Source organism: Oncorhynchus tshawytscha, linkage group LG09, assembly GCF_018296145.1.
Source record: "Oncorhynchus tshawytscha isolate Ot180627B linkage group LG09, Otsh_v2.0, whole genome shotgun sequence".
Lineage (NCBI taxonomy): Eukaryota > Metazoa > Chordata > Actinopteri > Salmoniformes > Salmonidae > Oncorhynchus > Oncorhynchus tshawytscha.
This window is the reverse complement of record NC_056437.1, coordinates 66,049,179-66,062,649: the sequence shown is the minus strand read 5'-3', so window position 1 is coordinate 66,062,649 and position 13,471 is coordinate 66,049,179. Positions and strand designations below refer to the sequence as shown.

The 13,471-nt window shown below is 40.4% G+C and overlaps 1 protein-coding gene across 2 annotated transcripts in view; it reads left to right on the top strand.

The window, feature by feature from the left end:
- Positions 1-319: 319 nt before the first annotated feature.
- cpt1a2b (carnitine palmitoyltransferase 1A2b) overlaps positions 320-13,471 on the top strand; it is a 63,573-nt gene continuing 50,421 nt past the window's right edge. For both annotated transcript variants that reach the window (XM_042327270.1, XM_042327269.1), the window contains exons 1-3: positions 320-478; positions 5,872-6,014; positions 12,020-12,159. In XM_042327270.1, coding sequence (XP_042183204.1) covers positions 5,874-6,014; positions 12,020-12,159 — 281 coding nt within the window. In that variant the 5' untranslated portion in view covers positions 320-478; positions 5,872-5,873. The remainder of the gene's footprint in view (positions 479-5,871; positions 6,015-12,019; positions 12,160-13,471) is intronic.

Genomic DNA, 13,471 nt, shown 5'->3' with positions numbered 1-13,471 from the left:
AACTAAATCAGAAGTTAAGAAACTGCCTCAATTCCTACTCTTCTATTAATTAGGATTACTGACCATAAATTGTGCTCAACATCTGCATTTTCTTTAGCAAAAATAGTATTTAAAAAAACAAAACAAATATATATATTGCCAAATGTAGACTACACTGTGTAGCGACACGACAGATCCCGAGTCTGTTTTTTGGATGTGTAATATTGATTGATAATTTACTGTATTGACTATCGGTAAATGCGCTCGGAAAGGGTGTTCACTGCGTCCCATGTGACACACACAAAAAAAGAGGCGGGGTTGTGAGAGTGATGTCATCCATGTATGTGGCTCTCTGGCGCCGCTGCCCACCTACTCCAGTCTGTTTTCACTGAGAGTGAAAGGAGTGGTTGGATGTAACAACAACAAAAAAGAAGAGATTCGGTGTTTGAATAACTCCGTTGGGGTGCTTTTACGGCAAGACATTTCAAGACTAATACAGGTATTTCTATTACATTATTGTTTACTCGTTGTGGTTTTCCTTGGGCGTGGTTTTCAGTGCACTGCTGCTAGATAGTGTGTTGACTTTTGTGTGTAGCGAGCGATGGATGTGCGATATTGAATGAACCCACCATTCGTTCGAAGGGACGCGGAACCAGGGTTGGGGAGTAACGGATTACATGTAAGGGATTACACAAAAGGGTGACTAATCCGTTACCAGCAAAACTATTGTAATCGGATTACATATACTTTTGAAAAACTAGATGATTACTTCGGGGATTACTTTTCATTTCAGAAAGGATGTTGCGAAAAAGAATATTTGACACTTCTGTTTTCTCAATGACATTGAAATCAGCATTGAAAAAAGGTTTACATTTGGGCCACCTGACCACAAGTCAGAGACCATTATGATGACACCACAAATGTGTTTGATGAATCGCTGGAAAAGAGTAGGCGCCGCTGCCCACCTGTGTAGGCCAAACTATCGGCATCCAAAGATTATACAACTTGAATAAACACTTGGAGGCAGCAGTCTACGATGACAGCAGTCTACGATGACAGCAGTCTACGATGACAGCAGTCTACGATGACAGCAGTCTACGGCGTATTTTTAAATATTTGAACCTTTATTTAACTAGGCAAGTCAGTTAAGAACAAATTCTAATTTACAATGACGGCCTACCGGAGAACAGTGTGTTAACTGCCTTGTTCAGGGGCAGAACGACAGATTTTTACCTTGTCTGCTCGGGGATTCGATCCAGCAAAGCTTTAACCACTAGGCTACCTGCCGTCCCAATGTGAATCACAATGCCTCTCATTTAGCTATTTGTGCCTTTTTAAACTGTTGCATATTATCAAGATATCAAAGTGTCACCATCAAAAAGGTAAACAATAGGCCTATAGCAAATGGCATTAATTTTTCACATGTAAATAGCACTTTTCAGTAGTGCATGCCATTCCATGAGGGTAGCATTTATTTTTCAATTTGAATCAATGAGCCATCAGTCCTCCATGAAAACAAAATCGTAAACAGAGTAGGGCTGGCTAATAAGTCCTTCGTTTTGAGGTTATTCCCAGGTAAAACAATTTTGCTCATCTATACTTCCATATTCCCAAATCCTCCTCTTGAAGATCACGGCATGACTGGAATTCTGCTAGACTTTGGTTTTTAATGTGAAGTTATCATTTAATCATACTAGTATATGTAGTAAAAAGTGGTGGGTTAGAAGAAGCCTACATAACCAACCCATAAAAACAAACTTTAACATTGATTTATCCTGCAATAGATGTCGTTCAATTGGTAACATACATGTTTGTCTTCTTCTAATGCCTCTTAAGGGGGAAGTAATCTAAAAGTAACTGAATGTAATCAGATTACATTACTGAGTTTGGGTCATTCAGAAGTTCCGTTACTGGCTACAACTTTGGACATGTAACTGTGACGGATTACATTTAGAAAGTAACCAATCCAACCCTGCGTGGAACATAACAGTTTCTGACGAATATACGATACAGTAATTAAAAATATATATTTTATCCCAATGGAACAGTAGTCTACTTTGTTAGTACATCATGAGTGTTGCATGTTTCTGGACCTCTAACAGCCAGGTGAAAGAATTTATAGAGTCGTTTAATTGCTTTGTTATAGGCCTACTTTTCATTTGTCTAAGTGGGCCTGTAATATAAGGCTCCTTAAGTAAAAATACTTTAAAGTACTAAAGTCTTTTTTTGTGTACCTGTACTTTACTTTACTATTTATATTTTTGAATACTTTTACTCTTACTCTACATTACAGAAGAAAATCATATACTTTTTATTCCATATATTTTCTCTGACACCCAAAAACATTCGTTACATGTTGAGTGTTTAGCAGGACAGGAAAACGGTCAAATTCACGCACTTATCAAGAGAACATCCCTGATCATCCCTACTGCCTCTGATCTGGCGGACTCACTAAACACATGCTTTGTTTGTAAATTATGTCTGTGCCCCTGGCTATCTGTAAAAAAAAATGCTTATATATTTTACATTCATGCCATCTGATTTGCTTAATATAAGGAATTTGAAATGATTTATACTTTTACTTTTGATAGTATAAGTATATTTTAACAATTACACTTTTGATACTTAAGTATATTTAAAACCAAATACTTTTAGACTTTTACTCAAGTAGCATTTTACTGGGTGACTTTTACATTTACTTGAGTCATTTTCTATTAAGGCATCTTTACTTTTACTTAAGTTTGACAATTGGGTGTTTTTTTCCACCACTGGTTGCAACAAGTTTTTTTTTGTTGGCTAAAACATATGATAATTCCCTAGTTTGTAGGAATGTTGCATACGATTAGACTATTGGCTACAAGTAGGCTAGGGCCTAAGTAGACCTGTAGTTTTCCTGTAGAAACGTCATAACGTAACCGAGATGTCTTTGCTGATAGACCTACACACAGGCAGGAAGTGGATGGGCGACTGTTTAGCCCTAAATGGTCAAATAAATCTTCCCTTGGCTTACATTTCGTGCACAATTCATGTCACTGCAATCAGATATAGGTGGAGAAAGTAGACCTATCCTTTATATTCTGTATAATACAGATCTACACACACAGACAGTTAATTAGTTAATTGATTTCATTTATTATCAATTAACATGCGGTATAAACAACTGAATGTGCGTGCACCACATGTTCCCGCTGTTTTAGTCTGCGCTTTGTTATTCGCTTTGTAATTTGTTAACATTGCGTAATTGTACCCTCGCGTTCACGTGCAAGTGAACTCCCAGAGCGAGTTCTTTCCTTTCTCCCAATGATCACGCCAAACCTGCTTTACCACATACTATTTCATTTCCAAGACGCCCGTTTGCAGGTTTACTGAGTGCAAAGGTTATTTGTCAACTTGAAACTTGTTTCACCACCTTGCGAGGAACGTAGCCTACTCAATAGTTGTATTTCCATAGCTTCACTCAGTGCTGTTTACCATGTAAAGCTTCTAAGACCCCACCTAGAGAGCTATAGCTGGAGGGCTATACGCAACGTATTGAACCAGTGTTCTCTGAAACTATCCCCAGTGACTTTGCGAATGTAGACTAATAACTCAGTAACTCATCTGGATTGTTTGCACGCTGTAGAAATCAATGTTTGAACCTGTTTGGGATTTGTGGATGCAGGGCAGGCATGTAGTCTCACTTGCAGAGAGGAGAGGGAGTCTTTCACTTGGAGAGGAGCTGGAGGCATGGCAGCTGCCTTTACCCTGAGCATGGAAGACTCTTACTCTGAACAACAATCCTCTCCTTCATTGTCACAATACCTCGATTGTTGTTATTCTCTGTATGTGTGTGTCACTTGCACATTCTTTGTGTATTTCTGACTGTGTGCACACCTCTACATTTGGTGTGTGGGTGTGTGTGTGTGTGTGTGTGTGTGCGCGCGCATGGATTCTTTGTAATTTACTGTGTCACGTAGTTTAAACACCCACTCTTTCAATCCCTCTCTCTCTCAATCTCTCTTGCTCTTCTTACTTCCTCTCGCTCTCTCTTCCTCTCGATCTTCTTACTTCCTCGCTCTCTCTTTCTCTCGCTCTTCTTACTGTCCCTTTCTCTCTGGTTGTGAGAGCGACATATGGGAAGAGAAAGAGAGAGATGCAAACCCCATCAGAGTGAAGGGAGAAGTATGCATGGCTCATTCCAACACATATTCTCTCTCGCTCTCTCACTCTGAGCTACTCTAGCAAGTGACTTTGCAAGCTAGCTCAGTGCTGCCCTCTCTCATTGAGTTGCCCAAGTTGAAGGCCAACGGGGTACTGGAGGCTGGTTAACCATCACATCCTGGGCCAATGTTGTGTGTGTCAGTGTGTACATGGCAGGGGTGTGTTTTGTTCAGTGTGTACATGGCAGGGGTGTGTGTGTGTGTGTGTGTGTGTGTCAGTGTGTAGCTATTACAACTGGAATCGGTTCAGTCACGTTGGTATGATGTGAACCGTCACACAACAGTGGCAAGCTGTACCAGTGAACTTTACCCCTTGTTGTGTGTGTGTGTGTGCCCCCACACATCTGTGCATTTTTTTTTTTTTTCACGGCACAGTTACAGTATCGGCTACACTTATAGCTTTGACGTTTGGAAATGATCCAGTTCAACCATGTGAGGAATGACCGAGACTAGAACTGAACCGACAGGTAGTCATGTAGACCTAATGTACCCAGGTTCCTTATGTAGATCTGAAAGTATTGGATAATATACTAATACTGAACAGCGGCACATTGCTGTTCACCAATCAGTGAGGACTTGATTGAACATGCCAATGTTTTTTCTTTCTCTTCGTTAAAGGTTGTGACATTACCAGCATCACAACATTATTTTAGACGGCAAAAATGTAATCACGGAGCTGACCAAACTCTTTTCTTCCTTTTTAAAAACCTGCTGCCTGTAAAATAGTGTGCTATAAAGCTTGGAAAATAAATACATGCGACTGTGGATGACAACATAATGATGTTTGTTTCTAACATCGGGGCTGTTTTCCTAATGAAGTTACATCCGCTTCGTGTTTTGTTTCCTAACAAGTATCGAGATGCTTGGTATCGTCCCGAACCCTATTGGATAGATGCTAATATTATGGTCGAAATGTCACAGACGGATCGTCTCATCATCTGTGGATTGTTATTGTCAGGGGACTCAATTGACGTCGCCCTGTTGTTTCCTATGTGAGGTCTCAGTGGCGCATTTGAACATCGAAAAGTGTCGTTTTAGCATGTCACCATCTTGCTTCGTGGAGGAGTTTTTGGAAATGTTGCACCTGCAGTTTGAGCTACTCCAGGAAGTGACTTTGCAGGCTAGCTCAGTGCTGCCCTCTCTCATTGAGTAGCCCAAGTTGAAGGCCAACAGGGTACTGCAGGCTGCAAATAAACATAACTTCTTCTGTATGCATTTAAAAAAGAATATGGTGAAGTAGAAGCAAGTATTGGTATGACATTTTTTTTTTATTAAATAAAAAATAAATCCATGAATATTGACCACTATGACTGTCATACTCCCATTGACTATAATGGGGAATCCTGCTTTCTGAATACATTGTCTGCAGTACCCCGGTCCGGCCTGGAACCTGAAGATGTAGACCAGGGCTCTCCTACCCTGTTCCTGGAGAGCTACCTTCCTGTAGGTTTTCAATCCAACCCCAGTTGTAATTAAACTGATTCAGCTTGGAGTGAAAAACAGGGTTGGAGTGAAAAACCTAGAGGACAGTAGATCTCCGGGAACAGGGTTGGAGAGCCCTGAGGTAGACCATCAGTACAATATTTTATGCAACTGTATGGTCCTGTTTCTATAGTTGATGGTGCTGTAGTTGTAACTGTAACTTTTCCTGTTTAATAGATGATTGTATGTGACTCTGGTCCTGTTTCCGTAGCGATGGCAGAGGCCCACCAGGCAGTGGCGTTCCAGTTCACCATCACCCCCGAGGGGATCGACCTGCGCCTTTCCTACCAGGCCCTGTCCCAGATCTACCTCTCTGGCCTGCGCTCCTGGAAGAAGAGGATCAGCCGCATGAGGGTAAAGAAGGACCAAGGGGGGGAGAGGGTAGTTGTGGGGTGTGTGTGTGTGTGTTTGATAACAAAATGGTGCAGAGGCAACTTTGCAGTATTTTCTTAGTGTGTGTTACTTCTTACAATATTTGCTCAGAACGTACCTTGTGTTATTACCTACAGCCACTTTACAACAGGAGTATAGCCTGCCTGGCTGGCATGGAAATGAACCACGGAAAACACGTCCTCCATTTGCTATTTACGTGCATAAATGACATGTATTTTCCCCCCCTGTACCTGTGCAGAGACAGGTGCATGATAATGGTTCACTCATTCAAGGGTTTTTCTTTATTTTTACTCTGTTCTACATTGTAGAATAATAGTGAAGACATCAAAACTATTAACCTCTTGATGCTACCCATCCCGGATCCGGGATCGTGACTACGGCTCAAGCTCATTAGCATAACGCAAAATGTGAAAAAATATTCTTAGACATATTTAACCTCCACACCTACACAAGTCCAATAGCTCAAATGAAAGATAAACACCTTGTTCATCTACCCAGCAAGTCAGATTTCTAAAATGTTTTACGGCGAAAACATAGCACACATTTATATTAGACCACCACCGAAACAAAATGCAAGCGGCGGCCATTTTGTCCCAGAAAATATAAAATTTAAAAGTAGGATTAAAAAATAAATAATTCACTAACCTTTTGAAAATCTTCATCAGATGACAGTAATATTACATGTTACACAGTACATTTTTTTTTTTTCAATAATATGCCATTAATATCCATAAATCTCTGTTTACAATGACGACATTTCAAAAATGCTACTCAAAATGTCCGGAGAAATTATGATAGCTCGGACAGATAACGTCAGATAACAAGCAATAAACATGACTAAATATACATGTTCTACATATAGTTACAAAGATACACTTCTTCTTAATACAACCGCTGTGTTACATTTATTTTTAACGTTACAGAATTCGTTCACTAGTCTATGCTATGAGTCGGCGCTCAGATATTAGCAGTGTCTCCTCTACGTTTGGAGTCCACAGAAACCCAAAATAACCACATAAATATTCCCTTACCTTTGATGTTCTTCGATCAGAAGACGTAGAAGGAGTCATACTTACCCAATACATCGTTTGGTTTCAAGTTGTGCGTCTTTGTATTAGCATATGCTAACAGCTTCAGCTGAAATGCACCCAAAATAACTTCTGCTCCTTCTGGTCCCGCACTCTTGCGCAATCAAACTTCAAAATTACATATTATATGTCGACTAAACTGGTCAAACTAAGTGCAGAATCGAGCAAAATGATGTTTTTATCATGTAAAACAATGATAATCGCAAACAAACGAACCGGCTTCAACTGGTGTCTATTGGAAAAGAACGTTCTCCAAATCGGCCGCGCGCAATAGAGTGCATGTATGTGAGAGTGAACCGGGCATTTTCGCCCGCCAAAGGATGAGGGAGCGCGAAATTCAAACAATGAACGTGCCAATTGAAAGCAGACATCGCGCTGAACAAATACATACTGTTCCCAGATCGGTAGCTGCCTGGGAAGGGTGGGGGCGATGACGTCAAAGTTGACCCAACTTTTCTCTTGACAAGAGAGAGTTTGGGAGAAAGGCTGCCCTGAGAGTTCTGCTTTACATACAGACATAATTTAAACGGTTTTAGAAACTTTAGAGTGTTTTCTATTCAATAATTATTATTATATGCATATATTATCAATTTTGTAAAAAAATATTTTCAGTTTACTATGGGCACGCACTTCCTCCAAAGGGGGCAGTATTCAGCCATAAGCTCAAGAGGTTAAATAACACGCATGGAATAACCAAAAAAGTGTTGAACAAATCAAAATATATTTTCTATTTGAGATTCTTTACAATAGCCACACTTGGCATTCTCTCAACCAGCTTCATGAGGTAGTCACCTGGAATGCGTTTCAATTATCAGGTGTGCCTTGTTAATTTTGTTCATTTGTGGAATTTCTGTCCTTAAAACCTGTTATGGCAAGGCCATCCCCGAGGGGAACTCCACTCCCCCATTCAGCTGAAAAGGTGGCGCAGGGAATTCAAAAATATTCTTTAGAAATATTTAACTTTCACACATTAACAAGTCCCATACCTCAAATGAAAGATAAACATCTTGTTCATCTACCCATCATGTCCGATTTTAAAATGTTTTACAGCGAAAACACAACATATATTTATGTTAGACCACCACCACATTTTTCCAGCCAAAGATAGTCACAAAAGCAGGATTAGAGATAAAATGAATCACTAACCTTTTGAAAATCTTAATCAGATGACGCTCATATGACATGTTACACAATACATTTATGTTTTGTTCGATAATATGCATATTTATATCCACAAATCTCAGTTTACATTGACGCCATGTTCAGAAATGCCTCCAAAATATCCGGAGGAATTATAGAAAGCTACGCCAGATAACAGAAATACTCATCATAAACTTTGACTAAAGATACATGTTCTACATATAATTAAAGATACACTGGTTCTTAATGCAACCGCTGTGTCAGATTATTTAAAAACGTTACGGAAAAAGCCTACCATGCAATAATCTGAGACAGCGCTCAGACGTAAAAGTATTTCTCCGCCATGTTGGAGTCAACAGAAATATGAAATTACATCATAAATATTCCCTTACCTTTGATGATCTTTAATCAGAATGCAGTGCAAGGAGTCCTAGTTCCACAATAAATCATTGTTTTGTTCCATAATGTCCAATACTAGTGTCCAATTAGCTGCATTTACTACCACTTTCAGCTCACGTGCCCAAACCTACGCTGTTCCAGGACAACTCGCACAAAAACTTCAAAAAGATATATTCCAGGTTGAATAAACTGGTCAAACTAAGTAGATAATCAATCTTCAGGATGTTATTTTCATATATATCCAATAACATTCCAACCGGATCATACGTTTTCAGCTGCAGCCAAATGGAACGACGGTGGCACCCACAGAGATGCGCCACAGGGAAATTACATTCTGCCAAGACAGTGACTATTTCCCCTCCCATTCGGTCAAAGTTCACACCAAAAGCTCCATTCCACGTTCTACTGAATGAGGACATCTAGTGGAAGGCGTAGGAAGTGCTAACCAGATCCATATCTTGTTGGGAAAGGAAGGGGTGATGACGTCAAAGTTGACCCTCATTCAGAATTTCACTTCTTGTTTGGAAGATTGCCTGCCCAATGAGTTCTGTTATACTCACAGACATAATTCAAACAGTTTTAGAAACTTCAGAGTGTTATTCTATCCAATAGTAATAATAATATGCATATATTAGCAATCTAGGACAGAGTAGGATGCAGTTCATCCAAAGTGAAAATACTGCCCCCTATCCTCAACAAGTTAATGCATTTAAGCCAATCAGTTGTGTTGTGACAAGGTCGGGGTGGTATACAGAAGATAGCCCTACTTGGTAAAAGACCAAGTCCACATTATGGCAAGGACTGCTCAAATAAGCAAAGAGAAACGACAGTCCATCATTACTTTAAGACATGAAAATCAGTCGATCCGGAAAATTTAAAGAGTGCAGTCGCAAAAACCATCAAGCGCTATGATGAAACTGGCCCTCATGAGGACAGCCACAGGAAATGAAGACCCAGAGTTACCTCTGCTGCAGAGGATAAGTTCATTAGAGTTAACTGCACCTCCAATTGCAGCCCAAATAAATGCAAAACAGAGTTCAAGGAACAGACATCTCAACGTTATCTGTTCAGAGGAGACTGCATAAATCAGGCCTTCATGGTCGAATTGCTGCAAAGAAACCACTACTAATGGACACCAATAAGAAGAAGAGACTTGCTTGGGCCAAGAAACACAAGCAATGGACATTAGACCGGTGGATATCTGTCCTTTGGTCTGATGAGTCCAAATGTGAGTTTTTTTTGTCTTTGTGAGATGCAGAGTAAGTGAACGGATGATCTCTGCATGTGTGGTTCCCACCGTGAAGCATGGAGGAGGTGTGATGGTGCTTTTCTGGTGACACTGTCTGTGATTTATTTAGAATTCAAGGCACACATAACCAGCATGGCTACCACAACATTCTGCAGCGATACACTATCCCATCTGCTTTGTTCTTAGTGGGACTATCATTTGTTTTTCAACAGGACAATGACCCAACACACCTCCAGGTGGGGTAAGGGATATTGACCAAGGAGAGTGATGGAGTATTGTATTAGATGACCTGGCCTCCACAATGGTTTGGGATGAGTTGGACCGCAGATTGAAGGAAAAGCAGCCAACAAGTGCTCAGCATATGTGGGAACTCCTTCAAGACTGCTAGAAAAGCATTCCAGGTTAAGCTGGTTGAGAGAATGCCAAGAGTGTGCAAAGCTGTCATCCAGGCAAAGAGTGGTTACTTTGAATAATTTAAAATATATTTTGATTTGTTTAACACATTTTTGGTTACAACATGATTCCATATGTGTTATTTCATAGTTTTGATTTCTTCACTATTATTCTACAATGTAGAAAATAGTCAAAATAAAGAAAAGGTCTTGAATGAGTAGGTGTTCAAAACATTTGACACTGGTACTGTATACATATACTGTATATAGGACAACATGAGTGCGTGTGTATCTATGTATGAGAGAATGTATGCATGTGTGTGTTCATGTTCTGTGATATGCAATATGTAGGTGCTACAGAGCCTGATGCAGAGGGAAACGAGCTGGACTTTGATGTATAAATATGTCAACAAATACCTTTTTGTTAGTACATTACCTGCAGTATTTTGCTCTGCTCACTGTACAGCTGTGCTGATAAGTGTTTTTTTTTGTGAAGTTGTGTCGCATGGCTTTTTTTTAATGCAATGTCACTTCCCTCATGTTGTCTATCTTGTAGTGCTCAACTTTTTTAGGTAACTTTAATGTCCTCTGAGGCAATTCAATTTTGCAGCAATCATTTACATACAGACAAAATCACATTTAAATCAACAGATATCAAAGGATATTTACAAGCAAAGGCGGCTCAATAATGGCTAGGCCTTCATGTACATTAAAAGTATTGAACACGTGTTCACTCCGACAGGCCTCCCAACCGGGTTGCTATGGTGCCCCTGTGCATGCTCAGACATTGTCATGAGCCGTTGACTTGAAGCGTAGCCACGCCCATTCTTCAAGTTTTTGTCTGTCAACTCCAATGTTGGATTGTTTCCTTTTTTTCTGTGCAACAGTTCCTCTTCAGACTCCTGCCTCAGGCATGTTTAAGAGTTTGAATTGGGTAATGTTGAGATGAAGGGTTCAGTATGTGCCAGGTCTTCCTCTAAAACCAGTCCTTTACATTTCTATACAGTACCGGTCAAAAGTTTGGTCACAAACTACTCATTCCAGGGTTTTTCTTTGTTTTTGCTATATTCTACATTGTAGAATAATAGTGAAGGCATCAACACGATAAAATAACACACATGGAATCATATAGTGACCACAAAAAAAAAGTGTTAAACAAATCAAAATATATTTGAGATTCTTTCAAGTAGCCACCCTTTGCCTTGATGACAGCTTTACACACACTTGGAATTCTCTCTTCACCTGGAATGCTTTTCCAATGGTCTTACAGGATTTCCCACATATGCTGAGCACTTGTTGGCTGCTTTTCCTGCACTCTGCGGTCCGACTCATCCCAAGCCATCTTTATTGGGTTGAGGTCGGGTGATTGTGGAGGCCAGGTCATCTGATACAGCTCACAATGTAGAAATAGTAAAAATAAAGAAAAACCCTTGAATGAGTGTGTGTGCGTACGTACGTACAGTATATACATATGAATATACATTATATCACCTTCCCTTTCATCGTTATGCGTATTTACTACTTTCTTTACTATTCCTCAGGTAACCATATCCAATTCATCCTATATACTGACACTATGTTTTTCTACTGGTCTTTAAGTATCCAGTACACTGACCTCTCTATTTTCTACCAGTCCTACCATTTCATATTCTATGTACAGTATATTCACACCGTGGTCTTCTTCTTCTGTGGTGACAGAACAGGGTGATCAAAGGGGTGTACCCTGCCAGCCCTTCCTCCTGGCTGTTTGTTGTCATAGCCATCCTGGCCACCATGTACATGCGCTCTGACCCCTCCATGGGCCTCATTGCCAAAATCCAGGAGCACCTGCCCGTCAGGTAACTAGCTATATTACTCACTACCTCTCCCTGTGCGGTAACTACATTATACACTGTCCTAGGGAGGAAGAGTAGAACCACCCAGTTTATAATTAATGTTATACTACACATGACCTATGCCCTTATTAAAGCTACATCCTGGGCTTAGTTGGCTATAGTTATGGCTGACTCACTTTACCATTTACAGTGGGGCAAAAAGGTATTTAGTCAGCCACCAATTGTGCAAGTTCTCCCACTTAAAAAGATGAGAGGCCTGTAATTTTAATCATAGGTACACTTCAATTATGACAGACAAAATGAGAAAAAAAATCCAGAAAATCACATTGTATGATTCTTTTAAATGAATTTATTTGCAAATTATGGTGGAAAATAAGTATTTGGTCACCTACAAACAAGCAAGATTTCTGGCTCCCACAGACCTGTAACTTCTTCTTTAAGAGGCTCCTCTGTCCTCCACTCGTTATCTGTATTAATGGCACCTGTTTGAACTTGTTATCAGTATAAAAGACACCTGTCCACAACCTCAAACAGTCACACTCCAAACTCCACTATGGCCAAGACCAAAGAGCTGTCAAAGGACACCAGAAACAAAATTGTAGACCTGCACCAGGCTGGGAAGACTGAATCTGCAATAGGTAAGCAGCTTGGTTTGAAGAAATCAACTGTGGGAGCAATTATTAGGAAATGGAAGACATATAAGACCACTGATAATCTCCCTCGATCTGGGGCTCCACGCAAGATCTCACCCTGTGGGGTCAAAATGATCACAAGAACGGTGAGCAAAAATCCCAGAACCACACGGGGGGACCTAGTGAATGACCTGCAGAGAGCTGGGACCAAAGTAACAAACGTGTCCCCCTGCTGGCTTAAGCCAGTACATGTCCAGGCCCGTCTGAAGTTTGCTAGAGAGCATTTGGATGATCCAGAAGAAGATTGGGAGAATGTCATATGGTCAGATGAAACCAAAATATAACTTTTTTGTAGAAACTCAACTCGTCGTGTTTGGAGGACAAAGAATGCTGAGTTGCATCCAAAGAACACCATACCTACTGTGAAGCATGGGGGTGGAAACATCATGCTTTGGGGCTATTTTTCTGCAAAGTGACCAGGATGACTGATCCATGTAAAGAAAAGAATGAATGGGGCCATGTATCGTGAGATTTTGAGTGAAAACCTCCTTCCATCAGCAAGGGCATTGAAGATGAAATGTGGCTGGGTCTTTCAGCATGACAATGATCCCAAACACACCGCCCGGGCAACGAAGGAGTGGCTTCGTAAGAAGCATTTCAAGGTCCTGGATTGGCCTAGCCAG